The 19738-nt window shown below is 39.8% G+C and overlaps 1 protein-coding gene across 1 annotated transcript in view; it reads right to left on the minus strand.

Moving 5' to 3' along the window:
- The window catches only part of EXT2 (exostosin glycosyltransferase 2), an 80530-nt gene that overhangs the window by 24595 nt on the left and 36197 nt on the right, over positions 1-19738 (minus strand). The window contains exon 8 of the mRNA XM_059819244.1: positions 8145-8334. Coding sequence (XP_059675227.1) covers positions 8145-8334 — 190 coding nt within the window. The remainder of the gene's footprint in view (positions 1-8144; positions 8335-19738) is intronic.

The raw sequence follows: 19738 nt of genomic DNA on the forward strand, positions 1-19738 counted from the left end.
TAGCAGCAGATGGACTATTATCCATCTAGTCAGCAGACAGAAGTGTATTTATCCAGGAAATTACTTGCTCTAATTAGTAATCATCCGCTTCCAGTTTCAACACTCAACCTAGGGAAAGTGAGACTCAATACAGCTGCTATACAGAGCTAACCAATATTCTTGGGACACCCATCCTAAGTAGTATCGAGTTCAAAAATAGCAAGTGATACTTGAACGCAGATGGTTTGTTGCATTTGCAATTGGAAGCAGCAGGTAAGGATAATGAGGAGGAGCTGGAAATACGGTGTGCACTCTTGATGGCAAGAACTGAATGCTTGCCAGTATTAAGAGCAATATGACAAAATTAAAAAAAGATCCACTTATTGGCTAAAATAACAGCATTTTGATAACTCATACAAAGAAGCTCATACAAACATGCTTTTCCTGTTTTAATTCCTCAGCAACAACAGCTAGGAATATCTCATGACTGCTGATAACCTGGCACCAGAGTATTAATTCATATTAAGCTCAGACTTCCCACGACTTCCATCGAGCCCACTTGGAACTGTAAAAAGGAAAAACCTTTCCAGAAGTTGTGCAAGGTAGACTAAGATCAATTAAAAACTGGCAGAAAACATCTCTAAACATGCTCCTCTGTATGTACCTGCAGTTGCACAGAATCCCATACAACATGGTTCAACTCTCATGCCTGATCTTTCATAAAATCCTTTGTTTAATGCTCATCCTAATTGGTCTATAGTGGTCTGTATGAATTCAACTAATCGAACATGGATGATGGAAGCCTAACAAGAACTTTTTCAGTCTCGAAGACTAAATGGCAGAACTTAGCTGGGATCTGAAGTTTCAAAAAACTGTCAGAAACACCACCACCAAGCATGTTATATCTGCTTATTACCAGAACTCCTTCAATAATGGCTGACTGAAAAAGTCTGTCCAGGCAGTTCAACCGCTTCAATTTAGAACCATCTTTCAAAACAGGTGCTTTCTACTTACGTTAGAATGTTCATATTGGGCTCAGTCTTGGGGCCAGTCTTGTCTAACATCTTTATCCGTGATCTGGATGAGGGGATTGAGTGCTCCCTCAGCAAGTTTGCAGACAACACCAAGTTGGGTGGGAGTGTTGGTCTGCTGGAGGGCAGGAAGGCTCTGCAGAGGGATCTGGACAGGCTGGATCCATGGGCCCAGGCCAATTGTATGAGGTTCAACAAGGCCAAGTGCCGGGTCCTGCACTTGGGTCACAACAACCCCATGCAACGCTACAGGCTTGGGGAATGGAAAGCTGCCCGGCGGAAAAGGACCTGGGGGTGTTGGTCAACAGCCGGCTGAAGATGAGCCAGCAGTGTGCCCAGGTGGCCAAGAAGGCCAACGGCATCCTGGCCTGGATCAGAAATGGTGTGGGCAGCAGGAGTAGGGAGGGGATCGTGCTCCTGTACTCGGTCGGCGCTGGTGAGGCCGCACCTCGAATGCTGTGTTCAGTGTTGGGCCCCTCACTCCAAGAAGGACATTGAGGTGCTGGAGCGTGTCCAGAGAAGGGCAACGGAGCTGCTGAGGGGTCTGGAGCGCAAGTCTGATGAGGAGCGGCTGAGGGAGCTGGGGTTGTTCGGTCTGGAGAAGAGGAGGCTGAGGGGAGACCTCATCGCTCTCTACAACTACCTGAAAGGGGGTTGTGGTGAGGTGGGTGTTGGTCTCTTCTCCCATGTAACTAGCAACAGAACAAGAGGAAATGGTCTCAAGTTGTGCCAGGGGAGGTTTAGGCTGGATATTAGGAAAAATTTATTTACTGAAAAGAAAACTGGTCAAGCATTGGAAGAGGCTGCCCAGGGAGGTGGTGGAGTCACCATCCCTGGAGGTTTTTAAAAGACATGTGGATGAGGCGCTTAGGGACATGGTTTAGTGGTGGACTTAGCAGGATTAGGTTTATGGTTGGATTTGATGATCTTAAAAGGTCTTTTCCAACCTAAATGATTCCATGATTCTATTGGTCTATAGTAATGCACAGAATTCCTCTTATATATAACAAAATAGAACATTGGTTTCTGGGGCATTATTTAGAGCCCAGTTTTGTTAAGCTAAATTTCTAGACTTCCTTGGGAAATAACATTGCAAAATGTTTGTAAGATGATTTATGGAAGACTAAAACCACCATGAATTAGTTCTCTAGCTAATCAAGGAAAATGGCATTAAGTCCATTGTCAAGAAGGCAAATTAATTCAAAACCTAAAGAGAAGTTCAAAAAACCATTCCTACCAGTGCTGACTATTAAAGGCACAATATGCAAAAAAAAACTGCCACTGAAGATTTTTTTTAGTGGTTTTTTTTAAAGTTAACACTTTCTTAAGATACAGTAATCCACAGGATATACCGGTTCCTTATCCCCAGTGGTTTATATCAATGTTGTCCATTAATAGTATCAAACTGAAATACAAAGATGATTATTGCAGTAATACCCATAAGCCTTATAGTCTGTATCTGATTCCAAGTTTATCAGCAACTTAGCTCCAGGAACCACTGCCAATACAACTACACAGAAAGTACACGTTCTTCAAAATGCACTTTTCGTTTTTGTAAAACTGAACCCAAAAAGGAATCAAGCTACTACCACACGTGATTTGTAGCTTGTTGTGTATTTACTAACAGTAATGCATCTGTACGTTTTCATACCATTTCTGTGGTAGATAAAAAGGTTTCTTCAATCGTCTGAAACAAACGTGATGAAATGTCAGTGGAAATTTCTATCACAAACTATTTTCTTGAATTTCAGAACTAGCAATTTAGACAAATAGAAATGAAAGGGCAAAAAGTATTTGGCTGATGGAGAAAATGAAAAAACATCCTGTCTACGCAAATATTCCCAGTGGCAGACACTTGGACCACAATGTTTATTTTAATGGATGCAGAGTGAGTGAGAAAAAAAACGGATTTTTCCTATAATATCTCAAAGCTTCTAATTGTTTTATTAATAGTATACATGCAGTCATGGGCCTGCTGACATTACTGTTGGGTTAACAGGCTTCTTGCATACCCTGTATGGCTGAGAATATATGCAAAACTCAGCCAAAGACACAGAGCAGAGATAAGAGCACTTAAGATCAGCAAGATTATTCTATAAAGCTTTAAGGTTCCAGATTAAGACCATCATCATATGTGGTATCTTCTCTCTATTGCACATATAAAGAGCCAACATTTTTACCATCATAAGCACTCTGAAAACTTCAAAGTGTTTGCGCAAGACAGCTGTGTTGCTCATAGATTCATCTGTTGCAGTTGTATTTTTCTTCTTAAGACACTGCTCGTATTTTGAGTTCAAAACCAAAAGATTAGACCCTCGGTTTCCAGTCTCACCCAAAGCACAGTGTCCCTACTTTGGCGCACAGATTCAGCGATGACCTCAAAATAACACAGTAAAGCTTCCACCCCTTTACACATACCTACGTCTATGATATCTCTCAACTATAAAGTATGGGAAGGCAGCATGTTGAACGAATCAATATAAAGGCCAAAACACAGGACCTTCTTGAATCAGCTCCTTGCCCTGAAGCTCAATTACTTAGTGATGGTGAAGACTTCACTTCTGTGTACCCCAGTTTCTAAAGCTGTAAAACGGGAATAACCAGTTAAGCTACTGGTTGTATATCCAGTATACATACATATTTGTAAATGTTTTGAAGGTACACAGATTAAGTTAAACCTATAAAAAGCAGTTTCCTTTATTATTTGTATTTTAATATATTTATATTTTACTTTGATTTCAAAGTAGACATTAACTTTCTAATCAGAAAATCTCAGCAACTACCTAATAATAATGCCATGAATAATGCTACTTACCTAGCAGTTTTAAACTATAGGTCTGCAAGCATTTTATCTAAGACAATATTGTTGTATTAATCTTACAGACATGGAAACTGCGGCACAGTTAGAAATGAGTTGCTCCCATTCAGCAGGCAGAAGTTGCGACTGGTCAGTGCCCCAGCCACAAGAACTATCCGCCCAAGAAAAATAATTGAAACATTGTTTTTTTTAGTGCTCATTCATTTTTATTTATTTCTGAAGAACCTCGTGAGATAGCCTACGTGTCCTTCACTGTGTTCAGGTACCGGTATGGCAAAACAAGTAGGAACTCAGAGCAGACACGTAGGTGATTAAAGATCAGTTATTTAACCTTGTACTAGTCACCTTGTGTTTCCTTCATACTCAGTGGAGGAAAAAAAGGGTACTTCTGGAGGGATGACTTAGTTCACCCTAAAATACCTAACGTAGGCTAGATGGAGGTGCTGCTTTCTTTTCACTGATTCTAAAGGAAACACAGAGTGATAAGCTCAGACTTGCACAAGTAGCTCTCAAACATTTTAAGTTACGAGAGTGGTCCTCGCAAACTGGTTAAGACAAAGGGAAAAAACAGTCTTTAAATTGCTACTGATTTCTAGCCCATATACACGTAGCTACTTTTTCCTCCAAGTTACGTTATTTGGGTAAAAACTTTCCAGTCAGGTCTTCATTTCATCAGTTGCCCCCTTAGCTGTTTAGTTTATTTATTATCAGCCGACATGACAAAAAAGTCAGTCGTATCAGAGCTGCATCTGCCTCGACAGGCCTAGATTTACAAGGAGTGTGTTTTCCGTACACCTTGCACACTCCCCACGCCTGTTACCGTTCCACAGCGCAGTAGGCGAGATCAGCTCCAGCCTCTCACCCGCACTGAGGGATGCTCCGCAGTACTGATGGCAGAGTGACCACAATTCAGTCTCCTCATTCGTCTGACAAAAATCACCGTTAGTTCATTTTCAGGTCATGCTGACAAATATACCTCTTCACTCAAACTTTACTAAATGCTGAGGACAAGCAAAAGAGGATTTTTATCTTATGGAATGTCGCATTTGTTGAGGGGTGCAACATCTTCAATTTTGTACAATATTCAGAATAGAATATTTCATTTTTATTCTGTTTTCCTCTTAAGTCCTGAGTTTGCTGAGTTTCATTACATAAAGGCATTATTAGAAGTACGTAAGCATTCATTTAAAAAAACCCCAAAACTAAAAACGAACATTAATTTTAGAATTTGCACATACTTCAAAACTTTCCTAGGGACAGATTCCCTCTATTTCCAATACATACCGCGTTGGTAACAATGCCATTTTCAATCGTAGTATTTTTCTGGTGTTGACAGAGGAATGAAAGGAGCAGTCGCCTGTCATATTTGTGTGGCACTATGCCAAGTACATCTCAGGAGACCTAAATCCAATTCTCTATTTACCACACTCGATCACTAAAGACGACAACTCGGATGTCCTTCACCCAGCCCTCCCACTTACAGATGCAAAACAAAACAAACACAAAGGGTTGCAACGATGAAAGCCGAGATTTGCTCCCGTACCCAAGCGTGTCCCTTACATGGGAAGGAGCAGGGAATACAGCACTTGATGCTCTAGGAGGTTAAGCGCCTCAGCTTTACTATAACCAATTAAAAGCGAATAGCCATAAAAGTGCAGATACTACTGTAGGGTAATAAACCAGACTTTATCAGTGACAGTGGTGCACATTACAAACTTCAAACTCATTCCTTGCTCTAATCCATCAGAAACTTCCTGGCTTTAACAGGCTATAAACAGCAGAAGCTTTGAAGTCCAAGGATTAGGATCACTAATAGACAGACTGAACGAGAGACTGGCTGAAGAGCCAAGTGGAATGCCCTGCATGGATCTGGAATAAAACAAGTTAATTTAATCAAACTGACCTCTCTCTAGCCACAGGCCAAGAGATTACAATGGTTATTACAGCAATAAAGGGACAAGGGACACTAGAAACAAATAGTTATTTGCTTCAATGCAATGCTTAGGCTAACGTAAGGGCAAAACTGCCTATGCTTTCAACTGCGCTCTCAAATCCACAATTTTAAGCTCTACAGGCAAAGGCTTTTTTTTGTTGTGGTTGTTGAAACTAGTTTATGATTTAGTGGTAATCAAGGCAGAAAAAAAACCAAAACACTTTAATTTTCAAGAATTTCTAAATGCAAGATTAATAGAACGATTTAACAAAAAAGATCATTTAATGATTTATTTGCTTCAACTCTCCTGTATCTCAGACTCACTCAAGGGAAATGCGGAAACAATCCATTTGGGTTAAATCCACCTGCATTCAGTGCTCACATAACTGAACATAACACTAAGCGGTTTTGCTTTTAGAAAAAAACTTTTTACTGCAAAAATTCCAGCTATCATCAATTTATACGCAACACTTCTCACTCTAAAGGATTGCAAAACATTTAATAAACCACTAAACTTGAGGTGTTTAGCACAGCAGTATTACAGAACACTTTTTAAAGCAAACAATAAAGCTACTCTGCTTTAAACTGGAGCAAGTTGCCAAAATGGCAAATGAGCCAAGTGAATGGTAGCAATAACTTGGCTCTGAGAAGCTGTTAGAAGATGGTAAATTGAGACAAGCAGCCAGGGATTAATTTTTAAATTGTATCTTGCCACTATGCAGAACAGCTAACTACGAAGAGTGGAAAACAGCAGCAGCTGAAGCCTCTGAAAAGAGAATTACAAATCAAGGAGTCCTAACGACACACTTCATTCACTACAGAAGAACCCACAAGGTTCTGTACCACCAAATATAGCATTTTTTTGAACACTTATTCCGGGAAGGCAGTATTTCTTCTCCCATAAAATCACCCCACTTTCAGATGAGAATGTCAGATTCGTATGTACAGCATACGAGAAACAAACTCATTTACAGCTGCTATATCTACAGTGTTTAATCAAGAACCAGAAGAGGAGGCTTTAAGCGCCCAGAACAATGCTCAGGATTTTAGTATTGGTGTTCGGAACCTGGTAGAAGCTCATCCTAGGAAGCAATAAGCATGGAAATAAAATGAGCAGCGTTGGAACGGCTGTCTGGCACTGGAGGGGATTACCACAGGCCAAGCCTAGCTACCTTCCTTTACAGGTGGCAATGCCTCCTGGCTCTTCCATTTGCTCCATGGTGATTTCGTAAAGGAATTTACCAATGTCAGGACCTATACTTCCAGCTGAGGACCTGGGAAAAGAGCAAGAGCAGCATAGTCTCGTGAGGTAGACAGCCTGGGGCTGGGAAAAAAGGGAGCTGGTGGGAGACAGAGCAGCCGTGGCACGTGCAGTGGTGTTATATGGAAGGAGACAGAGAAACATGGGATTAGGATCTCGGGTTTGAAGACGTAGGCAGCAAGATGTGAGGACTGGGCAGCCTGAGACTGAGGTCCTGGCACGAAGGGGTACAGCATGCCAGGCCAGCAGATACCCATGCCAGCAAAGCACACCACAGCTACTGAAAATTAATCTGTTTAATTCAGAGATTTACAGCACTGAGTTCACACTGGAGTCATTAATACACTTTTGAAACCAAATCATCTTCCAAAAATCTACACATTTAAATCATTTGGGAAAAGCTCTGTGAATGTGCCCTCATTTTACAATCACCATGAATTCAAAAAATTTAAAATAACACGCACACTTCACCAGACTCATTCATAAGGACTATAAAGAGCAACACAGTATCACATGTGCTGGACAGTCAAAAAAGGCACATATGTCTTGTCTTACTGGGCTAGCTGTAGCATTTTCACAAGATATTCTGGTGGTGTGGGAACTTCTTTTCAGACACCCAAAATGTCCCAAGTTCCCATTTCATCCATCAAAATATTCACTTATTTTATATCTCCAAGCATTCAAACTACTTTGCTGCTTTGAACCACAGCTGCCCTAGAAAACAGTCTAGCAGAAGTAGTATTCACTGAGATGAGAGAGTGGCTACAGAGAAATAAAACCAAGCATCAACAAATCAAAGACGGGTCTCTCCTTACCACTCCCCAAAAGAAAGTTAAAGGGAAATGTTTCTCTAACTATCGCATGTTAACCTTTGATTCAGAAGTTAACAGCACAACCACTGGTATGCTTTTTTCTTTTCATCTACTTTGGCTTTTCTCATTTCACTTTCAAAAATATTGCCATAAAAAATTTCCAAATTTATTATTTGGAAAGTAACCATGAAATACTTTAATTTGAAAGACATATTAAGAAGTAGAGGAGAGGTTATTCTGTAACAGGTGTAAGTAGGTACACCCCTACCAAGTTTCACCCTCCTCCACCACACGTACCATGGGGTCTTACCTTCTGGGGGATTCTTATTCTGGTTGTTCCAGACAACTAGCAATTTGGATAGACTAGGCACTTTGGACACCTCCGTGATGACTCGGAAAAGGCTCTCCACCCGGTCATAGGTCAGAACGATGGCTGTGAAACCTTGGGACTGAGGTGGGATCAGTGGAAGGAAGAGTGGGTTGCTCACACTGCTCCATTTCTGTGCAGGAAAACAGGAAAACAATTTGATTAAAGTGACTTATCACAGTAGGGAGTAATTATTACAGTAGGGACTAATTCACGTAGCCAGGACCTAACCGTCAGATTTGGAATTTGTTCAGATCAGGCAGGTTAACTCCCCAATTCTGGCAACAGAGGACTTCGGCAATTTCTCAAAACTTTTATTCCAATCTATTTCTTAATTCAATGTTCATTTTTGCCTAGCTGTAATGTTGCAAACAAGAGGGGTTTTAGGTAAAAAATAAAGTGGAAGAGGCAGATAGATTTGTGGAGAAGGAAAACCAAGGTGAATTTTGAACTCAGCTAGCATGACTCTATTCTCATTTACTAATCAGTATTTCAAGACATTTACATTTACAGTCAGGACTCAATAAACAAAGAGAAACCTCATCAGTGCTACAATTTCCAAAGCAAAGAAGAGAGTTAACAACAACAAATCCAAAGCAGCAAAAACATAAGCCTGGCATAAAATGTATATTCAAGAAAAAAAAGACAAAAGCAGACACTAAGAGGAATAATGTACTACCTTCCTCAAAACTGCGTTTGTTCAATGGTGAAAAAACCCACCTATTGCATTTAAAAAAAGAGGCACAAGATGCAAAGATTCATTTCAGAGAGTTACCTACTTGTGAATTTTAACTAGGGCATCCCTTTCAAGACTTTAAAGGTCTTACTTCAATACACTGCCAGCATAAGGAAGCCAGCTCAGCTGGCAAAAGACAAGACAGACAACTAAATTCTCACTGAATGTGCCAACCTCCTTCAGAGCCGACAGCGTGGGGAAGGAAGCAGTGAATGGACCACTCGACAGGAATGAAAGCACCGGCATTTCAGTCTCAACTTTTCCATTCCAGCTGATGTTCCAAGCAGGGGTCAGACAGAGAAGCAAAGGGAAAAACAAGACCTTTTGGGACGAGGGGAAAAGGGGAGTTGGGAAGGCAGAAACCGAGTGATGCTGTTTTGCAGGAAAGTCTTGAATCCTAGCCTGTAAAAACTATGAACACCCATAAGAGGTTAGTAACTGCCAGCAGTTTACAGAAATACTGCGAGAATCTCTGGCTAAACTCGTACCGTAAGCCTGCTTGGATCAGGAGGAAAGCACGTTTTACAGACTCAAAGTTATCACCTCATATTTGCAGGAAATAAACGTTGCAATTTTCCATTTCCTTATTTAGTCTTTGGGTTACTTTATACACGCAACAATCAGTGGTTAGACACCTCTGATTAGAGTAACTTCAAGGATGCAGAGAATAGAGAGCCTACATGCTAAAAGAGATCGTAACATTTTGACCATTCTGGCAAAGGAGAAAAAATATGATGTGAACATGACTTCCTTCTACGAACACATCAGCACTGAAGGGGGGATAAATACGGGAGGTAAAAAAAGAGACACTTCAAGTTAAGCACAGCACTGGCACACTGTTTTATCCAGCATGGTCTAAGGGTATGTTCCAGGCAGGGATCTGTCAGTACGAGTAATACCCTGTAGTAGACTTCCTGAAATAGTTGGAAAGACGGACTAGTCTTCAACTACACATACTTTATCAAGTCTGGTACAAGCAGCATTCAACATAACTGTTTGTGAGGTTCCTAATGGAAAGCATAAAGTTCTAGTTTTCACCCATCAGGAGTAATAGGATAATGTAGAAATAACAACAGCATAATATGGAACTTTGGTTCATAAAAGGGACATGGCAGAGGACTACACTCAGTAATTCAGAAAATATACATCCATTACTTTAGCAACCGATATGTGCGGAGACAAACCTGCTTTCATATTATTACATTTTCCAAAATCAAAGTTTTTATACATACTTTTGCTAATTTTACAAGAAGACTGGTGGCAGATGGGCACAGCCCTCTGATTTTGCTCCAGCTTCAATAATTCCTACAGCAAATCACAATCTAAATGTTACCAGAGCATAATCCATCTCATTAAAGCTTTACAGACTCATTTCCACACAACCCCCACCCCAAGACTGTTATTACCCAAATGACCCTTGTAATGTCGAGCAGCTTCTTAAAACAACTTTCAGAAGCCTCTTTTCATTAATGCTTGAAGCAGAGGTTTAACATTGTACTCAGCAGAGTGCCAAGAAAATCTTACTGTCCTGCCCTACAAGAAGTAGTAACGGGTAATCTACGGACAATGCTGTATTTACTGCTCACCTATAAGTATCGCCGCCTAAATTACCGGCTCCCACTTGAAGTTTATCTAGCAACTTTTTCTCTCTGGCTACAGCATTTCCTAACAAATTACTTGCTATAATATCCTTGGTAAAGAATTATTCCTATTCTATTATCTGAGGGTATTTTAGCTACTTACAGAAAAAATACAGTTGTATGTGTGTGAGCACATGCATATGTGCCTAAAAGATTATCATGCCTTCTCTTAAAAACCTAAGTTTTAGGTACATGACTTAAATTCCAACTCTCACTACTTTCAGAAAGACATGAAAATTCTCCCCCATTGGTTATAACTTAGGAAAAATAAGGCAACTTTTGAGGTGTTTTTGCTCATGCATCTACTAAAGGACGATGGAGGGAGGGAAAAGCCTGTAGACACTCGCTAATGGATGGGAGAACCAAGCCTCTCATTTGAGAAAAACATTTCAAAAAGGCAATTAAGCATCTCCCAAGTGCCATTAAAAGCCAACCCCCTGCTGCCTGCCTGAAGAGTGTGTCTACAGTCTGAGACCTATTGACCCCACTTTCTGCAGGAAATCGGGCAAATTCAAGCCTCCATAATTTGCTAAAGTCTTCCAGATTTCTGCTTGGGAAAAGCAAACCATACAGGCAATTAATTCAACAGCAACCTAATTAAATCTCCATTATGGCAGCAAAGCATGAAATGGATAATGACACAGGGATGGGTTCTCCCAGTCACTGCTCAAGAAACCAAGTGGTGAAGGAACATTTGCTTCAGTCCCATCTTTATTAACATTCTTGACGGAAATTCACAGGAACTTTCACTCTCAGAGAGAAGTGCAAACAGCAACAGTGGATTGATCATCCATCACCTTTTTTTTGACAAAGTGCTGACACTCAGCTATGGATAAGACAACCCTTCACTCTTGCCCTCCCAGCTAATATCATTAGAGAAACCAGGATAATTAATCTAAGATTAAGAGGTTGTTTGCTGTGAATTGGTTTTATGGGCAAAAAGGATCAAGTTCAAATGCCGGTTTCCTAAGAGTAATCTCATGTCACTTAAGTCTCGCAGTCTCGGTTGTCTGACAGCTCTTTGCGGTTCACGTGAAAAGCCAAAGTAGTGGGACCTGAATGACAGCGAGAACTTTGGGATAGCCTGAAGCTGAGGAGAGAGGAGAATTCAGGAGTGGGTATGTACACAGGGAAGGATTCAGACTGCTGCAGCTGTCCTGTGCATGCTTTCCACAAGTGTGCATGTGTAATAATGCTTTAGAAATAAGGCACCTTCCTTTACTATAGATACATCAAATATTGCTCTCCCTCTTGGTTAATAAAAACAACTTGATTTTATTTTAGGAGAAGTTAATACATTAAGGAGAAAGTATCCAGGGAATCGACTTCTCATTATGTGGGATGCTTAAGGTTGGACTCCACGTGGAGTCTTCAGGTTCAAGTTAGCAGAGAAGTTGTAAACAGACCGTTCTTAGCAGGATACAGAAGTGAGATAGATGGGAGCTTCAGGATATCAGCGAACACAACTGGACTGAGATCTGGCCAATTGTTATAAATGCTAGAGTCTCAAAGGTATTGGCACAATATCAGATGTAACTAAGACAGGGTCCTACCCCAAAACTTCCTATTTGGGTGTATGCCGAGTACCATTGAAAGAGACTTGAAGAAAGACACAGCAGACACATTACAAACTGCAACACAGAACGGCCTCTAGGAAAACAAGGCTGTGTAAGATGTCCCCTATTATAGAACAGAGTCAAGAACCTCCCAGCTATCATTTAGTGGGAAAACTCAGCAACAGCACTTTAGAAGAATAAAATTTCACTGCTCCCGTGAACAAGGCAGTGGGGCTTTCCTCCCTATGTATTTTATTTTCAACAACTAGACTCAGTGCTTGTTGTAACCAACATACTAGTGAAACCACACGGTGTGAACAACAACTCACTGACTTTTAGAAGCACAGAGGTAAGGACAACAGTGTGTTGAACTTAAACAGTAGCTAAGCAGTTCTACACATCTAAGCAAAGCAGGGATATATATCCCCCGCCTCTGTGGGTAAGGCTTTTTCAGCTGGGTTATTCTGAATATCAATCTAACTTCAATGTGGTTTCAATTACGAATTACCAGACCAGAAAAAGCCTTGATTTATTCTATTTTGCTCCAATTATTCATGATAAGTTTCTATTGAATACTTGGAGAAAGTATTTCATCATGCTTCCCATCCTCAAGTGGTCATAGGGCAAAAGCAAAGGAATTAACCCTCTCTACCTCTCCTGAGCCAACCACAGTGCTTACACTCTGCAGAATCACAAGCCACATTGCAGTGGCCACCATTTCATGTTTTGATGAAGATGATAAACCCTCCTCAAAAACATTTTAGCCGCAAGACACAAAGGAGTTTCTACCTATTCCTTCTTGAGTGATGAAATCTGATACCGTCACGAATCATGAATTTTGATTGCCAAAATACATCACGTAACTGTAACACTAAGTTATTCAGCATCTTTTTTTTGTTTAGCCACTTAAATCTGATCAGCTGTCTGAGCCCTTCTGACAGAATCTATCGGCTGAACACATCCTTTGACATAAAACCTCAGCTTCAGGCTCATTTCTTCAACTCCTTAATTTCAATACTGTGTCAAAGGAATAGATTTGCAGTGAGAAGGGGAGAATTATCAAGAACTGAGTTCATATTTACAGTTGCCATACTACTAATGCTTTTTGGAATCTCTCCATCAATTTCATTGCCATGCTTTTGTAAAATAAGAATAATAAGACTATTATAACATTGTGACCTTAATAAGAATATTCAAACAATTGGAAAGAGAATCAGGAAAAGGATTCATGTTTTTCTTTGGGTTGTTTTGTTCTTGTTTTTTCCCCCGATGTAGGTCAACATAACAGCTCCTGACCCAAAAATTCCAGGGTATGACATATTCTGAATTGGGAAAATGGAGCTTAACATATCTTTCATGCTCCCAAAGCCAGAAAAGTCAGGGAGTACTGAAAAGATGACTTGTGGCATCCAAAGCAACAAAGTCCCATTATTTTTATTATTTTTTAAAAGTTAATGACTCCCATTACATAAAATAAAGCTGCACAGTTATGAAGCCCCAGGAGGCACCAGGCAGCGCAACAAACAAGGTGAGAACAACAACGATGAGACCCTCGCCTTTGGCCAGCAAAATTGTACGGTTTCTTTGGGTGGATCTCAAACCAGCTTTGCTAAGATTAAAAACATGTCTCTCACCTGTACGTTTAGGTGTCTACTTCTAAGCTAAAAGACAAAGCAAAAAGCTCTTAGGGAAAATAAAACCCAACACTACTAAATGGGTAGGTGCAGTCTTAAGAACTAAAATGTCATTCAAGTGAAATATATGAAATCCAGTTTCTGATTCTGTCAACCAAATCCAAATATTTGTTGTTCATGCCTCAAAGGATATCACTTACAATGGAAATAAACCTACGTACCGGATACTAGCTACACAACATAGGATAACTGTGAGGTTATCCATCACTGTATAAGAGAAGAATCCTAATGGCTGGGTAGGTAAGTTAAATAACCAACTGTTAAATCATGTTTCACACACACACACAAAAATAACAATATTTATAGCTGAATACATGTGGTACACACAACTTGTCCATAATATCAACACTATAAAAACATATCGCTAAACTGAAATTTATTTAGTATAAGACAGAGTATCTATCTTCTAAGATGGTAAATAAAGCACAATTTCACCCAGCTGATTCAAAGCATCACACAAGGTAGCTGGAAATACAGCAGGAACAGAAACTAATATTGTTCAATGGAAAAAATACCAGATGTGCATTGCCCAGAAAAGTGCTAGCTTGGTCTCATTTACAGGTAAATAAAAAAGCGTATGTTAATGTTTGCTTAATGCTTTGAAGATGAGGAATGGTACTAGGATGGAAGTCCAGTTATAACAGTGGTATTATCTGGAGACTGAGGGCTGTAAAATACTAGTCAAAGAGCTTAGAACAGTCTAATGGTTTAACAAGTATCAACTGCCTGGTAATTGGCAGAAGTCTACAAAGTATTCTGTAAATGAACATCCTATTTCGGCTTTGCTAAATGAATGGCACTTTTTGCATGAAGTTAATTTGGCTATTTTAGTTTAAACCAAGTGATGGTGCTGTTTTCTGCCTCACTGGGAAAAATGAAATCTGGTATGTTTATTGTTTGGCATAGTGATATTCTCAAGTGATTATTAAACTATGGTCTGTATCATCCAAGGTCAAAGCTCAAAAGCAGCCCCTGACAAAAAAAAAAACCCTCTAATGTTTTATAGGTCTACATTATAAACAGGCTTGAAAGAATTTCAACAAAAGCAACTAAAGAAATCTGGAAAAACCCCGTCTTACTCATTTTTCAGAAACCCATGTATGTTAGCAAGGGATGAGGCAAAGTAAGAGGCGAATTTATATAACCTACAAAGCAGCACAAGTGAGAAAGTAATTTACCTCTGTTAGAGCATAACAAAGAACTTAATTGAAGATAACGGATCACATCTCAAACCCAGGTCATTAGTTCTAATCGAGCCCAAACTGGTAACCATCAGAACGCACACTGCAGAAGCGGTCATTTTCTGGCTTACTTGAACGTAACTGATTGCCCCTGCCTAATGGATAATGGCTGGGCCAAGAAATACAATAGGCATTCAACTCTCATGCTTGCAGCAAAAGACTGTCTGAGGCATAAAGGACTCAAGTGGTCCAGGAATGAATTTCAGGCCCCAAAAACATCATTTGCCCCTCTTCATTAAAAGAAGAAAAAACCTTGCAGTGCATTTTTATTGAAAGTACTATGCCATAACATATTAGCAGGTTATATGCTACTAGTCTTCCACTTCCTCAACAAGATAGTGGATGAGTAGGAAAACAATCCACTTCATAAAGTATTTTTTTTCCTTTAGAAAAGGCCAACAGTCTTCAGTCAACCCATACAAACACATAAAACTCTTGGATCACTTCCTCAATGTAATGGACCAAGTATGGAATTAACTGCATATGCATTTATCTTGTGTGTATCTTATGCTCCCTCCTGCTGGAAAAACACCCTCCTGCATTGCTGCTGTACCCACGGTGTGGTGAAGATACTCAGGCAACTGTCTCACTAGTATTTTGAGCCTATATAAGCCAAACTAATGCCAAAAAAAGCAGCCTTCCAGCCACCCAGTCCCACCCTTGTTCCCCCTTCCTCCCCCCCTTTTTTTTTTTCTTTTGCTGGGCAAGTTTTGCGTGAGAAAAATTATTTCAGTTAATTCAGCACAAGTGAATTAGAAAATTAAAAAGAAAGTAGCACGTAGAGAAATCCTCATCCAACTAAAGAAGACTGGAGAACTGCTTCTTTTGGCAGCAGTACTTGCTTGTAGTTTAAAATGTCTGGGAAATTACAGACTCAACAGAAGGTGTTTCTTTGTGTTGAGACTTGAGGAATATCTGGGGAACAGGAATAAAGCTTATCTATACGCAGATCTAGCCGTGAGCATGCCTCACTGATTTTAAATCCGTGAATATCACTTTCAGGCTGACTGTCCAAGATAATAGCCATCCCCTCAGATACAAACATCAATGTAATTTTGCTGAAAAGAGAATCGTCATTATGATGTTTGCAGATATGCCGTAATTCCTAATTTGAAGTATCAGAGTTCAAAATAAAGCAAAGCAAAAATCTTCAGAAAATAGCCGTAAGTCCCTACTGGTCCTACTTTGCAAGTGACATCAAACTTGAGGCAGCCTTTTACGAAAGATGCAGCTTTCTCTTCATAGGTGGTGTTGTTACAAATTTACTTAATCAAATATTTGAGGGTCCTAAAAAAACCTCTTTTATCTAGCATACTTACAGGCTGTAATCTGTTAAATGTTTGTTAACTCACAATTCATTCAATACTACTGTATTATAATCAAAATAATAAAAGGCAGTACTACACAAAATCATAGGAAATAGACTGAAATTAGATGATGAATCTTAAAACTGGAAGCAAACTCATGAGGCTGCAACAGCTCAACAAAAAGCAGAGCAAAATGCGCACCTTAGAGAGTTATGAGCCACCCTAATTGTCCAAGTAGAAATAATGTTTTTACTGCTTTATTTTACACCTGACACAGTTGTAAAAATTGAGCAGCAAAACAATTAACAACCAGGACATTTTACAGAGCTCTATTTCTCTGTTACTTCTCAGGATCCTAGTGACCTATTAAGCAAAATTAACCCCTATAAGCACACAAAGAAAAAGAAACCCTAAACCAAGGAGACAGGCAGGTAAGCAACCATGGCCAAGGATTCTCTCTAGCTAAGGATTCTCCTCTGCATGATGAGCTCGCACAGACAGCAAGCTCTTCTCTCTGTTAGAAAGGTGTATTTGTCCTAGCAAGTAAGCTCATAAACCCATTAAAGCTGTCCTTTTCTGTATAAATATTCCACAGGCAAATCCATGCTCTCGTTCTCAAAACCTCACTCTTCAGAGCGCAGGGATATGAGCTCTATTAACAGCCTTGTGCTGATTAAAGAAATTGCTGGCTAATTGCAGTAAGCCCCTTGTCTTAAAACGGTGATTGCACCTCTGCACCTTCTGTTAACCTGCTTACGGCTTCTACATACTCTTTCTGCAACTCCACATTCGTATCTAAACTGCATAACGGGAACAAGAGAGTGTAGAAGAGCACTGTATTTAACCCTTACTGACCACAACGTCACAAGGAATGACAAGCAGAGCTAGAGGAACTGGATGCTGCGCCAGCAGAGTTTGAGGGCAGAACACACATAGCAAGTTCTGGAGGTACGGCGCTGGCCAGTAACCTCAGAATTTATGACACCCGGTTACGCACACATTTCACTGTGGTATTAACTCTAACTCGCAGGTGCTTCGTTTTAACAGTTACCTATATCCTGGGGCTGGGGCCAACCTGAAATAACTTGTTTTAAGTGCTTCAGTCTTGGAGTTTATTTAGAGAAGAATATGGCAATTTTCTTGTAAATGAGGAACACATTCAAGTCATCATTAGTTGTTTTGTCTTCTTATCAGAGTTAGAGGATACAGTTGCCATCTTCCACTACCTCAAACGTACGGATGTACCTGCTTTCCAACTATAAGCTTTCATACAGGCTTACTAGAAATTGTAACAGTGCTATGAGCGGACATCAGCCATGAGCTTAGATGAGAGACATACCCAGGCTCAAGTGGATCATTATTCCCCCGACAAGCAGACACCAACTGTGGAATTCCAACTAGCGCAATTTTTTTTTTTTTTAAATAACATTAAAATAGCTATTATTAAAATTTATTGACTTACTAAATTGTCTTAAGTTAGAAATTAGCCGAGTCCTGAAAAATATGCTCCCCTATAGACTGCAAATGGAATATGCTCTCACCTCAAAGAGACAGAATATATCACAGAAAAAAAATAAAAATCTCAAAGATAAATTGGAGAAGGCTGCAGTTATTTGCATCAAATGAAAGAACAAGGGTCAAAACCAAACAGTATTAGCTGGCTTAAAAAACAAAGGGGAAAAAAGAAAAAAGAGCCTCATGGAAGGAATGCTCAGAGTACCTATCAAAATCCCCAGTTAAAGACATCACAGGATTGTGTGCTGCTGTTCTACAAACATAACTGCTCTTGAACAATTCCCGATCTGAATTCTATTTTCTTTAACTGACCCTCTGAGAAAGGGTCACAAGCACTCTGTGTTGCTGGCTAACGTAGAGCTTACACAGCCCATAAAGGAACTTTTAATGATATTTCTGTTCCATATTGAAGCACGAAATGAATTCATGCACTTATTAAGCAATTTTCATAGACTAGGATAAACATCGAATTCTTTCAACCGAGACATAAAACCACCAAGGAACTGACCATTCGTGGCATGAGAGAGGCACGATACGAGGTGTTAACTCCAACGTCCTGGACAAATTCCAGCCTGTCTAACTGCAGTCAGCCTTCTAGCTTTTCTTTGCAGTTGCACATTGGTACAATATTCCTGCCTACTCCTTGTACTGCCCTAGCATGGTATTGCTGTTACGTGTTCCTCCACAGTTTCAGAGTTCTGTTCTGTATGTTGCCGTGTCTGTGGTCATAAACCTTCTGCTTAAGAACCTCTACGTTGAATGACCAATACAAATATTTTTCCAAGTACTTATTAAAAAAAAAAAGAAAATAAAAGAAAGAGCCTGCTTGTTGCTCAGAGTAAGATTAGCTTCCCCAGAAGTGGATGGGTTTCCAGTATAGGAGAGAACCCAGGAGAAGATGGTTTTGTGCCCCCTTAAAAGACTGAGTAATCCTACAGCCATTTTCTCCATTTTACTAGGTGTTTCAAGGTGCTTGTTTTGCTAGCATAATCCGAACGTGTTAAGATGTTCTGATCCCCCTCTTGAGGAGTACGTACTTACTTGTGCAGCTTACTTTCTTCCTTAATATTGACAAGTGCCACATTTGCTCTCGAGGCAATGACAACAGTAGATGACTAATGCCTTCAGCTAGGCAATGGCAAATCATCTTCTGAAACCCAGCAACGAGCTTCTAACTCTTAGTCAGCAACTGCTCTCGCTCTATCGACCTGAAGAGTTTAAAGTAAAACACACTCTATGCCGGAGCACTCCTACCCAGCTTTCAGAGAAACTCTCTCTAAACCATCATAAAGCAAGACAGTTAACAAGTTTGGTTTTATTAGTAAAACAAAACTATTTTTTATATTTTGACACAGAGAAAATGAACTGCTTATGAGTGAAAATCATCCGCAGGCTTTTATATAGTAAAAAATCAGAACCAGCTGCTTGGTGCAGAAGGTTAATTAATACTCCAGTGTTTCTTCTTAACAGAGGTGGGTTCAACCAGTGAAACTTTTTTTTTTTAAAGAAGAAAAAAACCACAGCAAAACTTTGATCACCAGTTTCTGTATAAGAGAAATTACATAGAAATAACATGGAGAAAATTGTAGGCATAGGAATAATTAGCTATTTCATCAGAATTACATGGAAGAGCCTTCCAGATTAAGATCTTCAATATTTCCACCAACTACTTCCACTGCAGCTACGCATTTTTAAAAGCACTAAACTCACACTAAATTCAACTGAAATAAAGAAGCATGCGTGCGTACGCATGCATGAAAAATAAATAAATATATAAACAAGCAAGCAATTTAGCTTGTGCAACAGCAAAAGTTAAAAGTTTGCATTTCACTGCCAGGACATAAAATG

The sequence above is a fragment of the Gavia stellata genome, chromosome 7, assembly GCF_030936135.1.
Source record: "Gavia stellata isolate bGavSte3 chromosome 7, bGavSte3.hap2, whole genome shotgun sequence".
Taxonomy (NCBI): Eukaryota; Metazoa; Chordata; class Aves; order Gaviiformes; family Gaviidae; genus Gavia; species Gavia stellata.